Source organism: Xiphophorus couchianus, chromosome 2 (genome assembly GCF_001444195.1).
Source record: "Xiphophorus couchianus chromosome 2, X_couchianus-1.0, whole genome shotgun sequence".
NCBI classification, from domain to species: Eukaryota; Metazoa; Chordata; class Actinopteri; order Cyprinodontiformes; family Poeciliidae; genus Xiphophorus; species Xiphophorus couchianus.
The window spans coordinates 27,076,514-27,099,933 of NC_040229.1; the positions used below are offsets into that span (position 1 = coordinate 27,076,514).

A 23,420-nucleotide genomic window follows, 5' to 3' on the forward strand; every position below is an offset into this window, starting at 1 on the left:
AACAAGAACCTGTTTCAACATTAAAAATGTTAAGAAGCTAAATTAATTTGTGCCACATGGTTAGCATTTCTACCATACTAAAACATACTTTCCATTCTATCTTTTCATTACAGCTCTTTGGACAGATTCTGTTCCAGATATCCGTTTATGTCCCAGTCAAATTTAGTCACTTAAGCCTGAGTTTTGTTCCTGCAGAATCTCATTTTAAGCTATCAGCTTTTTTCTCAAAATGTTTTAATTGAGCAGTTGTGGCCTCTTTTGTCATCCGCACAGAAATACGCTCATCTGCGACAGATGGAGCAGTACTCAATACTTATTCTCCCCAGTTAGTGGACTGACTGGCAGACGTTTGACCATTTCCTTTTGTTTCAGACGGAACAATCCACAAACTGTCCCATGCGCTGGTATTTACAGACATGCACGGTTCCCAGGGGATGAATCCCTGTTGACTTGAGTGAAAGCGTTTTCTTTCAAGCACCCAGCAGATGGCTGACATTTATAGTTTGGAGGGGGAAAAATGTGAACAGCAACTGGAATGGAGAACACTAAAAAAAAATCTAGTTCCGGTATTTCAGATTTCCTCCAGGCTAATGGAGAAGAAAGACGCCAGATTTCCTCTAATGCGAGCTCAGAACGTCCAGATTAATCAGCTCTGCATGGATCAGATGAAAAACTGTATCAAATTTGTAAAAAAAAAGGAATAGGACACTAAATCAATCTAGTCAGTTTTGTGTTTGTTTCATTCATTCACTCTTTTCATGGTGTATTTAGAGACACATGGCATGTCTAACTGCGTGATTATATGGTCAGCAACAAGCAAGGGAAACTTACTCCCCTTTCTTGTTGCATGAATACCAGCAGTAGCAAACTTGTTCAGGGACAGACGAGATGAATTTTACTTTCTAGTTCTTGCCGCCCCTTTCACATACCTCCCTGCCCAAACAACCCATGTCTAAAATCATTAGCGTCAGAAACCACCAAACTCCGATCAGTGCATTTCTTTTTTTTAAAATCCTTTCGTATCACGGACTTGTGCTAATATTTCCCTTGCATCTTGACATTCACCGTTAAGAAGAGAAACTAAACGGCGTTGCGGTTAATCCGCCAAGTATTTAAAAAAATGTATAATTTAAGTTTAAAAAAAACAAAAAACATTCAGAATGGTGAAAGCCGGGAGGAATGCATGCCGGCTGACATTTAAAATGTCTCCAGCATTAATGTTCCCACTTAAGCCGTCCGTCTTTGACACTTTGAGCGTAAATCCTTTTGTAATTACCCAGACCTCTTCCAGGAGCATTTTCAGATCGCTCTGCACAAATCAGATCGCTCCTTGTTCGACACTCGTCCACGTTCAAAATAGCCGTGACGTTTTGCCCTCCCCACCACTCTCCTTTGCCTCAGCGCCTGACTGACTGACTGCAATTATAGCTGCTCTTCACTCAGCTGAGTGCTTATTAAATGTCTTATTGCAGAAATAATGGAAATTTTCTGCATTAGCACAAACAGAAATGGCAGCAGAATGGAGCCCTGTGATTGGGGAGAGTGTTTAGATGAGGGAACAATGTTTAGGCTTATTTATAAAAAAGCGAATGCAGCTAAATTGGCCCCTCTCACTGCGTTTGGTGCCCCAACAGACAAAAACAAGACTGTTAGCGCAATATAAAGCGGAGCGGGTGAGAGGGTGGGATTTGGAAAAATATGGGATTTGATGATAAGGTTTATTTTGCCTCTAACTACTGTCCTCTTAATTAAGACATGCAGAGCCATAATAGATTGCATGGATTATGAAATAATGTAATAGGGGGATAAAAAGTTCACATGTCGTCTATTCTACCAACTGATCTTCAGCTCAGATACCAGGGGAAAAGTCAATAGCTGAGTTTCCACTGACCAGGGGCCTCATGCATAAAAGAGTGCGCAGTTTTCGCACTAAAGCTTGGCGTACGGAAAAATGTAGAAAAGTGCGGCGCACAAAATAAATATCGGATGCATAAAGCCGTGCGTACGCACGTGGCCATGCACCTTTCCTTTATAAACCCCAATTTGTGGGAAACAGAGCAGCTGCTGGTCCGCCCTGTCGCCACCCATAAATACATCTTAATGTAAATTAGCATAAATACAGGAAAGTCTGCCGCCACGCGAAGCAGTAACCATGGCAATGTCCTTGTTCGAAGCAGTATAAGTATTTATAATAATAATAATAATAACCATATATTTTGTTTAAAAGGTGCTTTGAGGACACACAACGTCACCTCACAAAAATAAAAATATATTTTAAAGAAAGAAAAAAAAATCCAAATTCAAAAAATAAAGATATTGTGCAAATGCCTGTTTGAACAGCAGCGAGTTCAGCCGGGATTTAAAGACAGAGAGTCCTTTGAGTGGGGAAAGTGGACATTTATTCTAAATAGTAGAACGTTTTATGTCCTGAAAGGTGAATTCACAAAGTGGGCGTCTGGACTGAAGGACGACTGCAGCTGGACCGGTACCGGTACCGCACGACTCTTTTGCTCAGAGCTCCACGATGATCAGTCTGGATTAATCTAAATGCTCATAAACCATCATCAACATTTCCCAGCAGATCAATATGATCTCTGATCAATCGCTCCCTCTGAATCCTTCCATTGGCCATGTTCTCCACATCTAGTCTGTTGGAAGCCAGTCCCAATTTTGACAGAAAAGAAAATTAGTGAAAAACAATAAAAACTACCTGGAACCTTATTCCTTCAGCCAGACACCTTGAAACTACATTTTTAAGAATGTTTTAAGATGTCCAGTCTTATGATTCAGCATTAACGGAAATTATCTTTAAAAAGTTCAACACTATTTCCCTGTCTCTTGAATTTGCAACCGAAACGATCTTGTCCCAAAATATGTTCAAATGGCTTTCATCTGCAGCTCTCGTTAAAAAATTTTTTAAAAACTCTTAAGAACAGCTGAAATTTTCTGGAATATAAAAACAAATGAAAGCTAAATAATTTTTGTGTGACATTAAACAACTTGGGCGCAAAAACTGGCCACTAAAACCTATACAAAATATGTACAGTGTGCCTTGCAAACACTCAAAGGGGTTTCTACAAAACACAGACATGTATTCTGTAAAGTCACTCCTCCTCATTGCTTATGCCCTTCACTTTGATCTGATCGTATTTATATTGATCCTGTGATAATCAACCTTTACTACCCCCAAACGTACATGTGCTGGACTGCAGGCGTGGCAATCATTTTCTACCAATTTTCCCGACCTAATAAATCTGTCCAAGGCAAATAATATATCTCGGCAAACCGCGCCTTCTCATACCATCTCACACCTTTTCAGATCTTGCTGTCATTTGCTGCTGTCCCATCTTATGCCAGGCACACTGTGAGCGCCGCCTCTCAAGATGGACAGGCCATAAAGCGGCGCTGACAATTAATTGGAGTTCCATCAAGTAGCAGGATTGGGACTCTTGATCCCTGATGAGCCGTACCGTCTTGATTGTGGTTCAATTTTACGGGAGAGGGGCGAAGGAATGGCAGCGGGTCTAATAGGCATCGTCCATCACAACCAATCAGAGGCGGCAGACAGAGCGGCGTCCACCTCTGTTGCTAATGGTGATGCCACAAGGCAGAAACAAACCCTCTACCTCCCCGCCCCCCAAAGCTCTTGAGAGAATAGTTGGGACATTTTGTTGCTATGGTAATGTCAAGATGAGACCATCTTTGGCTTCAGATAAGTCCCCGCTTTTGTCCGTGGCAATAAATATTGCCAAACAGCAGTGGCAGTCTGCACAGGAAAAAGATTAGAGCATTTACAGAAAAGAAGAAGAAAAAAAAAACCCCTCGAAAAGTGAATGTTCGTGTCAGGAGAGCAGTTTTCAGGCAGAAAGACGGAGTCAGCATGGAGACTGACAGCCTGGTATGCTAATGGATGGAAAAAGTCAGCACTGAATTCACATTCGGAGCACTTCACAGCATCCTGACAGGGCCGGTCTTAGAAAAAAAGGAAAGGTTCTGGTATGTTTGTGTCATTGCGTGTGGAATATGCATGAGTGTGAGGTCCAATCTTAGCCGTAGATGCTGAAAATCTACAAAAGGAAAAGAGGAATAAGTGATTAATTATCTAGGCGGTCCAATAAATGACAGTTTGCTAATGCAGTGGGGGAATTTTCACAAAATAAATCAAGTTTTAAATACAAGAACTTGCGGGAAACAAAAGTTAGCATAGCGTTGGAGTAGCATAAATTGCAAAGAACAAACAGTCAAGAAGAGACTGAGAGTCTGATGGTTAGATACACTAAAGCAGAAAAAATCCAGTGGTCATCTTGTGTCATGGTCTTAAAACATTGATCGTCTTCTATCCAAGGAAGCACAAGGCCCACAAATGAAACCCAGACATTTCCTTCACCTCCCGCTCATTCTGGAGGAACTGAAGGAGTTTCCAGGCCAGAAGGACCTGGACTATCCCTTCTGCTGGGTCTGGGTGGGGATTGGATTCTCCCAGTGGGAACGTCTCAGAAACCCAGAAAAGAGTAATCGTCCTGACAACAGGCGTTCTGACAACATGCCGAGCCAGTTCAACTAAAAGGGCTCTGAATGGTCAGGCCAAAATGCCGAAGTTGGTTCTCATTGTTGCGGTTGCGTGATGAAAGTTGCATTCTCGGTCTGATGTCGTCTGCCCCCGTTCATCCCAACCCCACCGGTGAGCTTTTCAACCCCCTCTCCATCCAAAACTGTTGAGTGATTGGTCAAATTTTTTTGAGTGTGTGCTTATGCAGAAAACGGTGCTACTCAACTCCCATAAGCCGATTTTTCAGCGAGCTGGATAATTTCGCCCGAGGTTGTGAGGAAGAACGTGCTGTTGAACTAAATCACTAAACTCCCCCTGATCGGTTCTGATCCGAAGCACTTTCTGTTAATTTTTCCCGATAACATGGAATACAAAATGAAATGTTGCAACTTCTTTCAATGCAGAGGAACAGAGTCGCAAGATTCACCTCATCCTCTGAAGAAGCTCACTGCAGCATCCAGGATCTGCTTTGACATTATTGTCGATACCTAATGATCAATAATGAGGTTTAGAAGATTGGTGACGTAGTAAAGGTCTTATGATTCAAGACACGTGAATGATATTACATGATATCAAGTCTTTGAAGTTTTGACACCTTGACTTTTAAAAACTTAAGAGTCTGAGAACAGAAAGGCTATGTTGAGGCTTACAAAAGTTTGAAGACCGATGGAAAAAACCCCAAAAAACCCCAAAGTTCAGAGAGCTTAAGTGTAGTTTTGTTCCTTTGACACAAGTAAAAGAACATGACTTTAGCTGATGTGCAGTAAAATCTCATTGGTCCCTGATCATTCATTGCAGGATCCTATGATTCAGTCTGTGACTAAGTGAAAGCCCCCTTGCTCTCTTGTTTCATTTCGATAATGAGCCGTGCTCATTTCTTTGATTAAAACATCAATGAGTGAAACCAAATTAAACACAGAGTAAACTGGCACATATTAGTGTTAGAACATAACACATTATCTCCTCTCTCGCTGTGAAGAATTGAACCGTCACAGAGTTTGTCGCGCGGCCGGTCATCTTTAGCACCGATCTCCTTATTCTCAGTAGCAACAAGTTAAATGTGCCGAGCGCGGCAAGGGAGACGGATGACTTCGAAGATGACCATGTTGACTGTTTTGATACAGCAGCATCTTAAGCTGGGCCGACTCTGTTTTCATTTTCTAAGTGGCTTGTGATTGTGTCTCAGCACATTCCTCGGCTTGTTTTCAGCACTCAAATATAAAGTTTACCATAAAGTCGCAGCTGTATTCAGGTTTCCAGCTTGTAAGCTGTCGTAAAAGAAAAACAAACAAGGAATGTTATCTTGGTTCAAAACAAAGGTTTGATTGTTTAATCATTTGCTCTATTGGGTGAATAATCCAAATTCATATAATAGATAGCATCAATTTTGGGTTTTACAAGGTTTACGGCTCAGACTATTAATTGACTCCGGACCACAAAGTAGGCTTCCTCTTTCTCGGTTTTCTTGTGGTGGTTCTGAAACTGACAGATAAATAAAGCTTTAATTTCCCCCAGTTAATTAATATATATATGTTTTTTTATTGAAGTTATAATTTTTCAGTTAAAGATAAACGATTTGACAAAAGTTTGATTCTTAAGCATCTTAAATATTCTGCCAGGTTAATTTCCCATTTAAAGACCTCTCGCTCTCAGTTGTTCTGCTGTGCAGTTCTTTGTTCCTTTGTTCATTTTTACTTAATTACATCATGAGGGAAAAAAAGATTATTAATTGAAAATTAAATTAACCTTGATTACACAAAAAATATTTAGTTCCTGCTGTTAATTCATTATATTGAAGTCCAAAAGAACTCCTTGTTCAAGCGGATACTTGATTTATATATCACAACACTCGCTGATTTTTGTAAATTAAAACAGTTGAAAGTAATTTGGGTTTTTTTTTCAATGCTACACATAAATTCACACATATATTTAGAGCTATTTGGAGATAATCACATGTACTTAGAGCTTTTGAGCTTTTTTTGTTTTTAGATACTAGAAAAAAAGTCTAAAAAGAAAGCAAGTATTTGCTATTACTAGTTTCCATACTTAGACTCTCAAATTAAATGTACATTTTCAGACATTGGAAGACAGTGTAGAAACATGTAATGCAGTTTAGTTGTGAGAGTGAGGACAACAGCAGCTAAAACAATGAAAGATTGGAGTTATTGTTTCTTACTTTCAAAAAAAAGGAAAGGAAAAATGTGTTTTTTCGAGCCACAATGAGATAAAACAATGTGCATTTTATCAAGTCTGGCCTCGCTCTGTTGCTTCAAACCTCCACACGCAGCTAAAACAATCACATTTGAGAAGACAGAAAAACCTAAATCAAGCTTAAACGCATATTTGATTGAACATCTAGGTTATTCACTTCATTTTTATTAATACCCATGGAGCCAATTTGCCCACAAACTAAAGAAAAAGTTTCCAAGCAGGGAAATTCAGGAACTAAAAATACTCCCCTCATCTTTCTCTCTCATCTCTGGTTACTGATTGTCTTTTCTAATTTACTCCTTACATTAAGCCAGAATCTATTTTAGGTGAAGCTGAATATATGAAATATTCGAAACCATGGACCTCTGTTGCACAAACACTGGGTTTTAAAAAAAAAAAGCCAATTTAGATCTCGTTCGGAGGAGCAGAAAACATATCTAGTGTACCCAATGACACCAAGGAGAGTCACTCCGGTTCTGCAGCGGCCCACGCTTCCCTCGCTCCGGTCCGCCGAGACTGGAGCGAGACAGACTTTCTTCTTGTCTGCTGCTGCCAGTGTGGGAAGTGAAATGCATGCGATGGAAATCTGTTGGGGCTGCCCCATTTGTCCCACTTTCTGCTGCCGTCCTCCGCATCCGGCTGCACATTTACGCCTTGCTGGCGTGTCAAACGTGCCAGCGCCGGACTTCACGAAGTCGCACGAGTAAACGTTTCGCCACGCGTATGCTTCCACGCAGCCTTCAGCATCGTCAAGAAACACACAAACACGTCCTGAACCCGAGCTAGCATAAATGCATAAGATTTTCATTTTTCCATTTCATTCATTTGTCTTGATTAGACTAATAACATGTAGATTTTTTGATGGGGTTTTTTTTCTGCCTCCTCATGCATATACAGTGCATTCGTTGATTGCACAACGAGCTGTCTCAGATTAGGCAGGGATTACTGCTCTGCTGCCCACATGGCCTGGGCCAGCTGGGGCGTAATGTGACACTTGGTAGTCTGGCGGGCTCAATAGGCTTCAGTGACTAACAGATGGTGAACGGAGCGGGTGATGTATTAAGATCCTCCACATCTATCTAAGGAATGGCAGTATGGGGTTGTGGTTTTCCCGCCCCAGATCCGCGTCAGCTGCAAACAAACTGATGACTGTAAATATGGGGGCACTATACACACCGCAAGGAAAACATCGCTTTATTTCAGTCTCTCTCACACAGATGGGCTGCAAGGTACCGCATGTAACGTTTATTTGCCGTGACGTGAGCTCAAAGGTCAACGCGTACAGTTAGCTTAGCAAAGGGTTGTGTATAAAAATAATAATGGATAATTAGCTGAAGAGCGGGTCACTCAAAAAAAAAAAAACAAGAGTACTTATATGATCGGAGGAATTCGTGTCTGCAGGAATGTTTTTCAGTTTCTCAGGGTGGAGTTGCAGAACTTTTGTTTCTAAAACACTATCAAGATACACAGCATGCCATCAGTATGCAGATCTATGTCTGCCCGGCCTGGGGCTCGGCCCTGCTTAGTGTGAGATGACAGTGACGGGGCGGTGAGCAGCGTTGCACCCCGCGCTGGTTAACTGCTTCTTAACACCTAAAATAAAGTAATTATTTGTCGGGCTTTCTTCGAGCTGACAGAAAAGTTTTGCTTCTGCCCAAGAAAGAACAACTTCTATTTTGATTTCCATGCGGTTTACAAGCAGTGGAAAGCTTAAAATACACACTTTCAAGATCTGTAAATAACCCAAAAGGCCCGCCCAAGTAAACTTGTTCATGGTTTTGTCGGGCGGTATAGAACATGCAAATTACAACATCAAAATTAAATCGGTGCTCAACGGTTGCAGTCTTTCAAGGTCAGATATAAATCGAATTAAAGTTAGCGCTTTAGAATTAGCTTCTGCTAACAACTGTGTTGGTGTAGTGCTTTATTGTTAGCACAGCTAACTTTTTAGTTAGCGGAGCCCACCGCCGGGCGTTTGTGTGAACACGTACAGAGACCGCATCCTCCAATCAGCTGTTTTGTTCCGCACCCTCGTGCGCCTGGTGTTTTCACCTCTGCACGCACCAAAGGGGGAAAGCGGATTGAATAACTCAGACGTGAAAACACCTCAACAGGAATGAGAGATTTTGCAAGGCAGTGTATGATTCAGAGCCAAGACCCACACAGAAACCGCCAGCGTTTCCTCAGCCACAGTCAAAGTGTAAGTCTTTGTAGTTTATCTACTGTGTATCCATCTGTACACCACATTGTTTTACATTACATAGAGCAACAAACCAATGTCCCATCAGATTTCAGATGTAAATTTATGGTGACTTTCTGCAAACTGTTTAACAACATAAGCGCATTAATCCTTTCTCTTTTTCCAAAGCGGGCAACTATGATAGACACATAAAAAGACTTAGCTCCAGCTGCTTCCTGTGATACATTTCACCTCTGACCCTTTGCTGCGTAAAACAAAGCATGTTGTTGCAGGTCTCATGTACTGACGTTGTCCAATGAATTGGACTGAAATGAGACAAGAATTATCAGAAGGGGAGACATTTACACAAAATGGTTGACTGCAATCATGTAAGATGAGAATGTGGAGTTGAACAACAGCCGAGTGTAGGCTAATTTAGGACGAGTTAATTAGCTTAAATGTATAACATTTGTTTAACATTTTAACGTCCAATTCTGACCTGACCTAGTTAGCTCCTCAAGCTACTGCAGAAAAATCAATCAATCAGTCGAACAAGATTCAGCCATGTTGACATTGAGGTTTGAAAGGGATATTTCTGGTAGTTGCTTCAAGTGAAAAACGGAGAGTTACTAAATATCAGCGTTTGGCAAAACTTTAATGATTAAAAATCTTCAGATTCCCTTTGAAGTTCATGACAAGCATATTCTAAACAGCAGCAGCAAGTCTTTGATCCTCTTTCAGCTTCAATTAAAATGGTTTGCTTTTAGGATTCTAGAAAAACTGTGTTTGTCTTTTTATGCTTGATAACCACACCATTTTATGTACCAAGCGTTTTTAACTGTGCACCGCTGTGAACTTTTTGATTCACCGTTTAAAATTGGTCAGTGGAGGAAATTAGATCCTGTCGAATAGAGAAAAAAAAAAAAATCAGATTTTTTTTTTTCCTTCTCTCTTATCACCTACAAATATATCAGGTTAATGATCTTTTATCATTTATTGCATTGCATTGCTTTTTCCCAACAGTCCATGTTCTACATGGTTTTGTAAACTGGCAATGACATCAAAACTATTAAATTAGGACGTTTAAGTGTTAGATTAGGGTATTTGTACAAACTAAATGTAAAAATTTAGATTCTGATTCATTTTCAACCTCAATCAGTTATTTTTAAGCCCAAAATGAATGAGTTGAAGGGAGGCATTCATCTGCAGGATCACGACGGAGTATTATGGCTTCGCTAAGAAAATAAAAACAATAATAATAACAATAATATTACAAGATTAAAGTTGTACGAGTTTACAATCAAACTAATATGAAAATAAAGCCATATTACAACATTGTTCCAATAATGTTACGATTATTTTTGAAATATTATGACTTCATTCTCGTATTATTTTAACTTTATTCTCATAATTTTATTATTACTTTTTGTTGTGACTTAATTCCTGTATTTATTTATTTTTTAGTATGGCCTTAATACTGCATCATAATATTAAGACATATTTAAGATCTATTTTGGGATATGGAAACTTAGAAATAAGCTTTTGATCTTTTCCATTTTTGTTGTATTTAAAACTACTGTCTCTATCAAAAGAATCTGTAACAATTTTGTTTTTCTTCTATCGTCAAGGTTTGTTACATTGACTTGTTCCATTAAAGCAACACCACTAAGTTGGCATGTTTTATAGCCATTAGAAATAAAATTCATAAACAAGTGAAGCTTAATGAGTAAAAAAAAACACACAACGCCTGATCAGTTCTTGGTTTTCTTCCATTATTACTATGACTTTTATTTCTTCCTCTCACAGAATAGAGCATAATTGCCTTTCATATGCTTTCTGCCCATGTTGTGACATATAATTGGCATCAGCGGTTCTTTTGCCACATCACTCTCACCGCAGAGAAAACCACAATTTCAAAAACAACTGCAGCTCTACTCCTTAGTCGCTCCAACCCACGAGACGCTGCTGTGAAAGCCTGACACTTTGTGGCACGAGAGATCCACGGGCGAAGGGAGGAGAGAGAGGGGCCTCGCTCTGTCAAAGTGTCAGTATCGGCAAAAGTCCAGTCGGAGCCGAATGTCAACACTCTAGAGGACAGCGCAGCCGGATGAGAGGTCGGCTAACAAACACACACAGTGTCAACCTTTAAACAAGTTTAATCGGATTGATGCTCAGCAGATTCTTTTGCTTCTTTAATCAGTTATTAAAGACATTAGTTTTAATTTGGCCCTCTGGATTATGGCGGGTTAGTTGAGGATAATCGATTCGTTCTGCCACAAGCCTTTGAGAACGTCAGCGATCTCGATTTGATCTCAATGATTTGGTTCAAAATGATAATGAGTTTGACGACCCTGACTTAAGGCAACACATTGAATACAAACCCACACGTATCAGATTTTAGATTTTATTATGTAAAAAACTTAAAAACTATACATTCCTTTCTTTCAACTTGCCCAACTTTGTGTTTGCACAATACATAATATCCCAATAAAATGTAGTTTTAATTACAGATGCACCGATCTGATATCAATATCTGCATTGGTATTGATATTGAAAAAAAATTCTAGATTGGGTACAGTTGACGATGTGCCTGATCCATAAAGGCAGATCTATTCAGTCTAATTCTATGCGTTGTGCTCTGAGCGACATCATGATTTCTTATTTATTTCCCATTATATCTACATTTCCTAACTGCACTTTCTGAACCATTAAAAAGAAGTTTTGTTGCGGTTTATTTTTAACATGTTTGACCAAAGTAGTCAACCAATTGTTTTTTGTCAGTTTCTATATTATTTATTTTACATTGGCTGTTCTACTCCTAACTGCACTGACTGAACAAATTAAAGTTGTTTTTACAACTTTGACTAAACTTGTGAAGCTACTGGTGTATTTCAGTGAGCTGTACTGGTGCAGAATTACTGAATAATTTTGTAATTCAGTAGACTTATGACTGCATTTTAACAAAAGGAACATTTTAAGTTTCAGCTGTTTTTCTGTATCGGATCGGTATCAGCTGATACTAAACATCAGATATCAGAGGTGATGAAAGCGGATCGGTGCATCGCTGGTTTTTAATACGACAGAATGTGAAACAGTGAAAAGAGTGTAAGACATAAATGCTTTTCTTTCCGTGTTCATGTTCAGTGCTGAAGTAAAGATGTTCAAACAAGCTGCTCCGTTTACCTCCTGCTGGGCCACCAACCTAAATCCATTTACATCTCTGAGCTGCTGTGAAGCTGCTAAACACAAACCCACCAACACACACACACACACCCACGCCCACATGCACGTATATAAACACGGCAGTATAAAATTCTTATATGCAGACATGTTGTTGTATCTGTAGAAGCAGAGCTGTTGTCAAATCCTGTCTAGGGCTTCTTTCCTACTACTATCTCCCAACATTGTCTGCGTTATTTACCTCGGACGCAACACTTCTCTGTAAACTTCAAGAAAAATGTCTGCTGCTCATCGACCGCTTTCCTCCACGGGTCAAAGGCGGGAGGCGTGACGACCCGACACCGGGTGTAAACCGACACCCGAAAACACACAAACACCATCAATACACCGAGGCAAACACACCCCAACATGCGCACGTGCCGGCCCTCATTAAGCCGCGGAGCTCACCTCAAGCCTCCATAGTTGACTGAACGCTGCTGGCTTATGATGGATTAGCGAACCAAACAACAAAGTCTGGCCCAGGGATTTCTCAAACAGCGAATGAGCACCTTGTCGTCTGAGTTGAAACACGCTGGATTAGACGGCGGCGGCGGCGAGGGGGGAGGAGCCTGGCGATGCTCGGCGATGAGCTTGTTGACAGGTGAGCCAATCATTAACTGAAGTGGACTCAGTGAGGGATCAGTAAACTTTTACAGAGATTGGGCAACGAACCTCATCAAACAGTGACCGTTCTCGTTTCGTAATGTTACTGCCTCGTGTTTATGGATTATTAGTCAAAGATGTGTGAGAAGATCATGTCTGGAAACTTGAAAAGCGCAAGACATTTATCGGTGTGAAAAATAAAAAAAGACAGGAAAGTAAGTCCTTATCAGACCTTCCTTCATACCAGTGGACTCTCTGCAGTCCATAAAATGTTCCCTTAAACATTAACTGGAAGCTAAAATAGGCTTTTCTTTGTCAGAAAGAAAGGTGAGAATGTTAATGCTTTACTCCGAAGCTGGTTTTCTGGTGTAAAAAGGCATTTGGAAGTGAAGAGAATCCCCCGGTGAACTGGAAGATAATTAAAAATCAAAATAAGGAGGTAAAAAAAATTACTATCCAATGAGCCACTTTCAAGGGATAATTCTGACGTTTTGAAATGAGGCTCTATGAAGTTATTGTGTTTGATCTGTAGTAGAAAGACACCATGCGTCAAAGAAAAGTGAAGAAGTCCTCAGAGTGGTGGAAGAGTAACAGCAAATCAGTGAGGGGCTCTCTCTTTTTGACTGGGGAAAATATTAAACTTATTAAACCTCACAGGTTTGTCACTGTTTTCCAAAAATGGTGGCAAGAAGAGTTTCAAACTCTCGCTTGCACTAAACGTAATTCACAAAAACGGATAGTTGTGCTTCAAAGACATGAACCTTTGACTTAAAGGGGCAGTGTTATGTGAAATCACCTTTTTTGGCACAAGGAATTCATATTTAAGCGTTTTTAAATTTCATTTTGTTTTAAAAATGGATTTCTGTGGCCCACAACTGCTTTCAGTTGGACCAGTTCAGATTTTGTAGATAAAGGTCTGGGCAACTTTGCTCTAAAGAGTTGACTCAGTTTTATGGTCTAAGACTCCTCTTTATCTTTTCCTTTAAAAGCCCGTCAGTATGTAAGGTACAGACTGTAACTCTGCTACTGTGCTGCAAATGTTTTCCTTCCACATGATTATAAACCAGTGACATTTTGGAAAATAAATAAGATCTTCTCCAATGTTAAGCTAGCAGCATCATTACAGAGGTTCTTCTGGTGTCTAGGAATAAAACCACTTCCTGTTCTGTTCACTCAGAAACTAACTTGTTGTTCATTTACTGAACTAACTGTTCATTATGATGGGATTTTTAATTACTTTGGAACACCTTTAGACTTGATAAAAACAGAAAATGCTGCTGCTCAAAATGAAGAGAATAAAGAGATTAATTGGTATTAACAAAGTTCTTACAAAGACAAAATAAAATGTGCTTTGCTTAAACCAGAAATTCAAGACAGGCCTTTTCTGAACAGAAATATATGCAATGCTTTCTCAAATTTCCTAATAATGTAAAGAGTTATTTTAGAAATGAGTTCATATTTTCAATTAGGGGGATTTAAATTTGCAAAATCTAGCTAAAACAAGCGGGCATCTCTGATTGGCTGTTTTACTGTCTTGAGGACGGATATAATATCTACAATTCAATTACAAGTAAGAAGTAAAATATTACTTCACAGGTCCTCACCTCAAAAACTTTAAATGACTCTTTCAGGGTGGCTTATTTTAAAATGATTTGGCTCCATCAAGACATTTAATCATCTTTCGATTCTCGACGGGATTCTCTTTGTACCAGAAATCCTAACTCTAAGATTTCAAACTGTCCGTTTAAGAAGACAAGAACAAAGGTTGGTGGCTCATCCCCTACAGGTATTCGGTTTGTTTACCTCATAGCTAACAGGCGCTGGTATGCAGGCTTCATGCAGCTAAATGTCACATTTTCGTTGAATTCACGGGGTGATCAGGCTACAAGTGGAGCATTCAGAGTCTGAGTCAGAAAGAGAAGGGGGAGTGAATAGCTGTGGTTAGCTTGATAAGAGGCTTGGGGCTTTTTCCTGGATTCCTGTCTACTTTCTCTCTGTGTACGAGCTGACGGGTCGCTGACCTGCCCAGTGGTCTGGAGCATGACTCACTCATCTCCCTCCCCAACCCTCCGCCCTGCAGGTGCAGACCAATCCTTCCACTTCTGCAGATGGCGAACATCTACAAATGCACAATAATTACAAGCAGAGACACATCTGATGATATGTCTACAGTCAGGCAAACCAGGACGTTGTCATGTTTTTGGGTTTTTTTGTGATTGTTGTAGCCTAAAATCACGACTTTTTCTCAAAGTTGCAGATTTTTTTAAGCTTTATTTTTACAAAAAAAATTATAAATAAAACGTTGAAATTGCTGTACAGATCCATCCCTTTCCTTCTCTTTTTCTCGTGAAGTTATACTTACCTGAGAAGACCCTACATCAGCGGTTCCCAAACCCCGGGCCGCAGACCGGTACCGGTCCGTGGATCAATTGGTACCGGGCCGCGCAAGAAATAATTAAATATTTCCGTATTATGTATTGAGTCTGGAGGATCTTTTATTTGGAAAATCCTTTAACCGGATTCTGTCGGTTACGTCTTGCGCGTAACCGACAACTTTGAGCCCACAAACAGCATCGGTTTCGGTCTCCTCCCTATGCGCGCTTCCCTCCCACCCCTAAATTAAATCTATATGTAAATATAGATTTAATTTAAACATATGCAAAGCAAAACTAACAGGAATTATAAAAATAAATTTACTTTATGGAAACAAGGCAATTTTGGGGGAAAAAAGTTTTTGCCCCAGGTTTAGGTGGTTTTTCGGCTGCATCAAAATTAGCGTATTTTGCAAAATTGTAATGGAAACACTTTTTCCGCATCATACAAGTAAATGTTAACAATCGGATGTTACTACTGGCAAAAAACAATAAAGAAGACAACAGGAAACGGAAGGAGGATGACAGGACAGCTTGTTTTTTTAATGACTTATCATGTGAACAAACTTATTCACGTGTGATTTTAATCGCATTTCTTATTCAATATAAACACCGCAAGTGTAAAATTCTCTCCTTTTTTTTTTTACATTTTCCAAATATCAAGAATGTTTTGTACACATTTGTAATGGAAACCCAGTGAGTGACCACAGAAATTAAAGAGTATTGGGTTTATTCCAGGCATTAATGAACTAGGAAGAGATGTAAAATGGACAACATTAGTATTCTTGTTAACAACATTAAAATGATATACTGGAAATGGATTAACTAGTCATTCAGCTAACATTGTCGACATGCAGCAGCTTTACTCAACTTACACGGCTGAAAACAGTGCCGGGGACAGACGGTACATAAACAGGAAGTGCGGGGAATATGTCCCACAAATATCCCACATTAACTGTATTCACCGTATAAGCAAATCTTATACTGCGAGAACATCTCAAAACAGTTTTTGCAACAAAAAAAGAGGCAAATGTTATCACTTAGTGTCACACATGCTTCATCTTGCAGGCTTAGCTTCCAAGAAATTAGAAGAGAGCAAAGTTGCAGTGATTGGTGAGAAAATGTTAGAGTAATTGGTCTGATTTGAGGAAAAGTTGCGATGATAGGTGAAACTTGCAAGTCTGCACGAAATTTGCAAATGATGAGCTAAGGTATTTCTGCATGGGGTTTGAGTGTTCTCCTTGTGAATGCTGGTTTCTCACCAGGTACTCCAACTTCCAGTCTAAAACCTTAATTGGTCTCTCTAAATGAGCCTTCGGTATGATTGTCTGTAATGGCCTAGCAATCTGTCCAGGGGGCATCTTGCCTCTTGCCCAATGGCCACTGGAGACTGGCATCACCCCCCACGATGAATAGTTCAATTTTTTCCTCCTTTCTTTTTAAAAAGCTGTTCACAATATGCTCCAGCACCCATGAATCGTTAGACACAACTAGTGACTGTGAATTTGTATGCTGGTGGCTGAGCCGCTGCCACCTTCAGAGGTTAGAGGCTATTACAGTGTCCAACAGAAACACCGGCGCGAGCGGAGGTCTGCTCTCCCCCTCAGGGGAATCAGGATTGATGATGTTCATTTGAGATCACATCCGAAACCAAGTGATGAATGTATTGATGTTATTCTGGCAGCCAGAACTCTTTGTGTGTGTGTGTGAGGAGTAAAACAGAAACAGATCACTCATCTATTTTTTTTTTCCTGCAGGATGTGACTGGTTATAATTTAATGGCCTGCTTTCAAGGGGCTCAACAGTGCCTGTTTAGGAGTGATCCAGGCTGGCATTATAACCTATATACTCGTGAACCTGCACCACCTCCCACAGCCCAACAAACCACATCAACTACTATCATCCTGCACAGGCCAAACCGGTTTTTCATGGTTTTGTTAGACAAAAAAAAAAATTCTAGAAAATCCTGTTTGGTCGCAAACCTCTTTGGGAAACACTATAATCCTTTTCACCTTTATTTGCAAAGAAGAAACACACTGAGCCATTAAGCTCACGAAACTGAACAGCGGCGAGAACTTTCCACGCAGGAACGGAAAAACACCAAAACATGTAGTCTTTCCCAAATAGAGACCCTTTAATACTTCACGGCTTACTTAAACTGCAAAACAGAGCAGTGAAGCAGAGACTAAATGAAAGTAGTGCCACTGTACCTGCATGGAGCATGGTAAAAGGGGTATCCAGGATGAGGTATGTGGTTACAGTAGCTGGACTGATTCCACATGATGCTTCTCTTGGTTCAATCGCAGCTTCCAAGTGCTCAGGACGTTTCTCACCGCTCTCTGTTTCTAGTGCCGGCGGTGGAATCCGACTCAGGCGGCTCGGAGGCACGTAAGTTGGCGCCGCTTGTTGCGCGTCTCGAGTGGCTCCATGGGAAGAGAGTGAGAGGGTTGGAACGGCTGACGCGATGGAGCAAGAGAGTGATCCAAGGGACGAGATGACGTACGGTGAGTCAGGTCTGAACACCTGGAAACGGCTCGTCTTGCTCAGTAGAGTAAGGTGGAGTGTGAAATCACAGGTTACTCCCCTTGCCCTGCCTCAAGCCAGTTATTTTCCCCTTCTTTTCAGGTTCAGTCAGGATAGCAGACGCCTCTCGGACCATGCAATGAAGCATGTGTCATCGCCATTCGTCTCAGTGATTCAAAACAAACCACCAGGTGTTTTCAGTCTCACAGGTGTAGCTCTCCGTCCGACAGGCTTCAAGGCAAATCAGAGTTGGCTTAATAGTCTCTGACACCAATTAGAAGCGGTTCACGCCAGAGGTATTACCTCTCTAAACTTCCCAGGTGTCGCCGTACGTCTCTCGCAGATACGAGTGGGTAAAAATCCAGCGCCACAGCGTCCCTCCGCTCTTCCCTCTGAGACAGCTGCCTGCTGTCACGAGTGTTTATTCTCCAAATTACAGGATCCTCGCTGGCTCTCCAGCCTCCTGAAGCAGCAGCGGCGCACGTAACTGATCCACTGAGCACCACAACAGAAAGGAAGAGAGAAGGAGAGAAAGGCAGGATATGGCAGCGGGAGAGTGAATCTACCAAGAGAGAGAGAGAAAGAAAGAGAGGAAGAGGTTCCCGGAGTGGAGCTGCCTTCTCCTTCCCGCGAAATACTCATTTAGCAGGATACACACCGCAGGGAGGAGGAGAAAGCGTGTGTGTGTGTGTGTTTGTGTATGTGTGTGAGAATGTAATGCTATGTAAATGATGAATAATTAAAGACCTAATTAAACACACTTGCCTGAATACCTTCCTTTGTGCTCCCTTAAAAAGAAACAGTTCTGTCTGATTCATGAGATCTAAATTGAGCGTTGCTGCTGGTGTGCCTTTTGGCATTTGGCTTTTTGGAAAGCAGAATTTCAATGATGATCACACCGAATGGCAATCTATTCTTAATTTAATCAAGAGGACTGGCGTCTAAATATAACCAAATCATCTCGCCTCAAGCTAACCAGCCAGTAAGAGAGAAAATAATTTAGGGTTAATTTAATGGCTCCTTCCAACTGGCTGCTAAAAGGCTTGTTTGCTGCATGAAAACACACAGCTTCACGCATCACAACATCCTTTGGTACAAGACATCCATGCCTAGTACAAAAGGAGAGAAAGGCAGGGTATGGCAGCAGGAGAGTGAATCTACCAAGATTCTTAACTTTTCTATCAGGGTACATAAGTAATTTTAAAATGTTGCAAGTCTTTCAAATATCTCAGCTGTGAGGCAATTATGTAATTTATGGCAGACACACAAATATTGCAAAGTGCTGATGTGACTTAGTAAAGATAGATTTCCTTTGACAGTCAGATACTCAAACTTTTTTCAGACTAATTTATTAATCAATTAAGTCAAATTGATCAAAAGGCAAATGTGGCTTTAAAAACAATCTCCTAAGAATGTTCTGGGGTCACTTTAGACATCACTTATATTTTGAACTTATTTGGATTTTACCAACTAAAGGCTACGTGTTGCTGTGACTGGTTGAGGCAAGTGTATTCAAAAACATTACTGTTAAAATTCTGTGTAATTCAATGACTCAGAGTAATGTCCAGTCATGGTTCTGTGTAACAGATACCGATAAACACGACTCTCTGGTTAAAGCTTGTTGTCATTGGTGTTTCTCACTGAGGTCAGTGAACTGCTTTTGTCCCCACACATTTCTAAATGGGTAAGTTTGACAAACTCACATATGTGCTGACAGCAGCACTGGTTCCCATTCTCAAGTTCTCACACCTCTAAAGATAGGTCACCAAAGGTCACACCAACCTTCTGGGCAAAGGACAACTATTGGCCAACTTCAATCTCTCTTAATGACATACTTTTATTCCCAGTCAAAATTTTTCCACAATCATAACATAAACGTTTCCTAAACATAGTGTGTCAGGGTTGGGGTTAGAGGTAAGTATTAAAAGATTTGAGGACAACAGACATGAAATCCTGTTTTCAGACTGAAAATGTGTGCTCTTGGATTATGGCAGGAAAATTCCTCCATATTCTTGCAGTTATAATACCCTTCTGTGCTCCGGGAAAAACGTGTTACACGGCAGCAAAGATGAGTCCAGTATCGCAGGTAAAAGCACTAAAAGATACCGCAGTGAGTACAATTATTGGCAGCTCTGATAAAGAGGTGAACACATAAATGGTTGTCAGAGAGACGTGGCGACCCCAAAGTGTCCCTCGTTGTCACACTTTGCTACAGTGGCTGTATGTTTTGGATCATTTCTATCAAAGATGAACTGGTCAGGCTTTTTGTGGACAATTCTGACCGATGGATTTTATTTTCAGAAGACTGTAGCAAGGTTCTAGTTTTGTCACAAAACTATTTTGCTTCCAATACTATACCAATATCTTCCAGCGTTTGCCAATACCAACATCTACCCGATAAATCAGCATGAATCATACATACTTTAGTTACTTATTTTAATGTGCAACGCTTTAAACGGCTTGATCAAGTGAGTATTACAGAGAATTACAGGCAACAATAATAGATATGAGAACAATCTATATAGATATGAGTCACAACAAGATTAAACTGTAATAAAAAATATATATATTATGACCAAATTCTGAGATTATGCTTCTACAATAAGTTCTTGTTGGTGTTGAAACATTTTTACTGGGGTGCCAGTAGTTGCTGTTGATATTGACACTATATTGATGTTAAAGTAAAATAACCAGTCACCACGTTTTGATTATGAACTTTTCGTTGTGACCAAAGTAGATAAGACTCTCCCTAAGGACGTGAACGTTTTTAACTCGTAAAGAAGCGTAACTAACAAACAAATGCATGCAAAAAAAAGATGTGGCATTTTCCCGTACAGCGTGCATTCTCACTGATCTTTCAAATCTTGCACTGTGTTTTCACGTACTTACCCCCGTCTTGCGTCACTATCCTGTGTGAAGATGAATCCCCGTAGCTTAATGGTTAATGTGAAGGCCTGTGGCATTCATTTGCAACTAAACTAGCTTTCCATTCATAACAGGTAAAAAAAAATGTCTTCTAAAAAGAACAGAGCTTTTTGCTATGCTGCATTTAACGTTTACTTTTTTAAAATATAACAGAAAGTAAGAGAGAAATCACACCAAGAGGAACAAGTCTAATCGATCTACAAAAGATAAATCCTGGAAAAAGTGAGTCTTCATGGTTGTTAGGTGTGGCATAGTGATGTTATTTCAATTTAATTGTACTCCAATAGCTCTAATTACAATCATCATGTGTGATCTAACTAAACTCCAGCAACATGTGTTTTTGCTGAGGTGAGAGTCCAGAAGGAGGAAGGGAAACAAAAGATAGGAAAGCAGGGTGGAGCTAATGGCAAGGAAGAAGGAAGGAAGCAAGGGAGGGAGGGAAGAAAGGGAAAAGAAAAGAGGGTTTGGGAGGGGTGGAAGAAAACGAGGCGGAGGGCCTGTTTGTTTTCGCTGTAAAATTTCATTCCGGCCCAATTTTATCAGGGAAGGAAAACACAGGGGACCCCGCTTCTGCATCTTCTCCACCGTTCTGCTGTTCTCTGTTTGTTATCCCTGTTTGAAGAGGCAGGTGGACGCCATCCGCCCCCGCGCGCGCACTCAAACACGAGCCGTGTGCTCCACATTTTCAGCAAAGCAGGCAGAGATGGATGAAAACTTAAAGGGACATTGTTCCGGCATAAACAAGCTCGCACACACACAGACGACGAAGCACCGACGCCTCACCTGAACACAAGAAAAAAAATCGTCAAACGTTCACCACAGCTTTGAGCGGAGATGCGGGAGGTGTCGCCTTGCAGATGCTTGGCAGGCTGTGTTGAATCGTTCTGTCAGTGGGTGTGTGATGGCAGGAGTGCCACTGGGCCTGTGGTTCAGCTTATCTGGGTTTTACAGACTTAACCACCCCTCATTCTACATCCCCCCAACGCCACTGGTTTTAAAATGCAACAAACACAACCTCAAAACACACCTCGTCTGGCTCATCCATGTGGTCAAGGTCACAGCTGAGACCAGATCTCTGGAAATCCATGAAAACATAGATTTAATTAGGCCCGAGCAGTGAAAGTATACTTCTGTATATTTTACTTTGTGTTAATTCAGTGGTTTTTTTGTGTTATTCTCCGGAATTTCAGCATTTTACGCATTGAGTCGTGTTACAGAAGTTCTGCACGGTAATTTAACTTGCCTTTCAAGCTCAAGAAAATGAGGAACGCTTTACGAATTTGCATGCCATCCTTGTGCAGGGGCCATGCTAATCTTCTATCTTCATTCCAATTTTATTATATGGGTAAGGGTTAGTTTAGGGTTAACCCTAACCCTCCTGTTGGAAGACCTGCCACCTTCCAACAGGAAGTCACCTTTTTTTCCGCTGGATGTCTTACTTTAGTCATATGGTTTTACAACTGTGCCAACTGACAGAACAACATGACAATGAATCCTCTCAACATTGTCTGGTGACTGAACCATGTGGGTGTGGCAGAGTGGCAAATTTCAATCCCTTATCGTTGGCATACAGTTGGCTCTAAATCACACAGTTTTCATCCGATTTGCACCAAACTGGATATGTCTGACCTCTGTGAACCTCTAAAGAGCCCAATTCTATTTTTTGAAAATTTTCTCAAGGGCGCCCCCTAGATTATTCCAACAGTTGTGTCTGCTCCAAATTTTTTGTGCATCATTCAAACTGGGTGGTGATGCTGCTGGTCCCATGGTCATTGCTAGGCCGGAGCGGCGCTGAGGCTTTACCCCTGTCCTCATTGTGTGAAAAAGCAGAGGTCATTGACCAAAACTCTTCAAACTTAAGCACTCATTTATTTGCTTTAAAATTTGCCCCAATCAAAATGAAAAATATCTAAAAACAAGTTACTTTTTAGGCTACGTTGAGTGTTTTCTGGGGTTTATCTTTTTGTGTGGCCATATGGGAATAACAACATTTGGGGCATCTGTGTAGTTCCTCAGAAGCTTCAAAAATGTCTCCTGGAGCCATGGACCAAACGACACAGGAAGTCAGTCATCTTGGATCAAAGCACCCATTTTGTCTCTTTTACACATGTATCTACGCAAACTCCTCCCACACCTTTTGACATGCACACAGCAAAATCACTCAGCACAGTCTTGAGGCATTGGAGGTGAAAAGGTGTCAAAAGCCTTTTTCTGCAACAAAGCATGTGGGAGTGGCAAAGCCTCAAAGTCTGACCATTTGCCATAAAACAGGGTGGAATAACTCCCACACACAAGGTCCCAGCTGTATGAAACTTTCTGTGTGTCATAACAGACCAGCACTCATCATAGTCACATGGTCAATTGGTGACATCACTTTAACATTGCCCCCTTCTATCTTGCCAGTCAACTATTTTGCTGATGATGTTGTCGTTCTTACACTCTGACTCAGAGATCTCAAACTGTCTGGTGGCAGAACATGGTTATGCTGCGTCTGTCTCTGAGCTCTGATTGGTGGATAGACCGTGTGGGCGTAGCAGAGCGGCATCTCGAGATATCTCGCCATTTCCCGGTTGGCTACGGTTGGCTATAACTCACAAATGAATGATCCGACTGGCACCAAACTGAATGTGAATGATGTTTGTCAAACTCTGAAGAGCCTGATAAGATAATATCAGAATTTGTCTCCACGCCGCCCCCTAGGTTGTTTTAACAGCTATATTTCCCTGATACATGAGCCGATCTGCACCAGATTTTTTGTTCATCATGAGGGAACACTGCACAACACATTAGTGGGTAGATTGATGACATCACTTAGCTCCGCCCACTCAGAGATGAAACT

At 40.8% G+C, this 23,420-nt stretch overlaps 1 protein-coding gene, 1 long non-coding RNA gene and 1 other non-coding gene across 12 annotated transcripts in view; 1 reads left to right on the top strand and 2 right to left on the bottom strand.

Annotated features, from left to right (window-relative positions):
- Positions 1–23,420, bottom strand: part of LOC114152889 (pleckstrin homology domain-containing family A member 7-like) — a 141,140-nt gene that overhangs the window by 85,213 nt on the left and 32,507 nt on the right. The window contains exon 1 of one of the 10 annotated variants that reach the window (XM_028031081.1): positions 17,344–17,485. The exons of the other annotated variants lie outside the window; for them this stretch is intronic. Within the exon in view, the coding sequence (XP_027886882.1) occupies positions 17,344–17,414 (71 nt within the window). The 5' untranslated portion in view covers positions 17,415–17,485. Of the gene's footprint in view, positions 1–17,343; positions 17,486–23,420 lie in introns of those variants that run through there. 10 annotated transcript variants of the gene reach the window in all.
- Positions 15,655–18,416, top strand: LOC114152940 (uncharacterized). The gene is made up of 2 exons (XR_003597246.1): positions 15,655–17,380; positions 17,483–18,416. It is a non-coding gene; the product is annotated as an uncharacterized LOC114152940 (long non-coding RNA).
- LOC114137743 (U6 spliceosomal RNA) lies at positions 21,838–21,949 on the bottom strand. Its single transcript, XR_003594083.1, has one exon. It is a non-coding gene; the product is annotated as a U6 spliceosomal RNA (small nuclear RNA).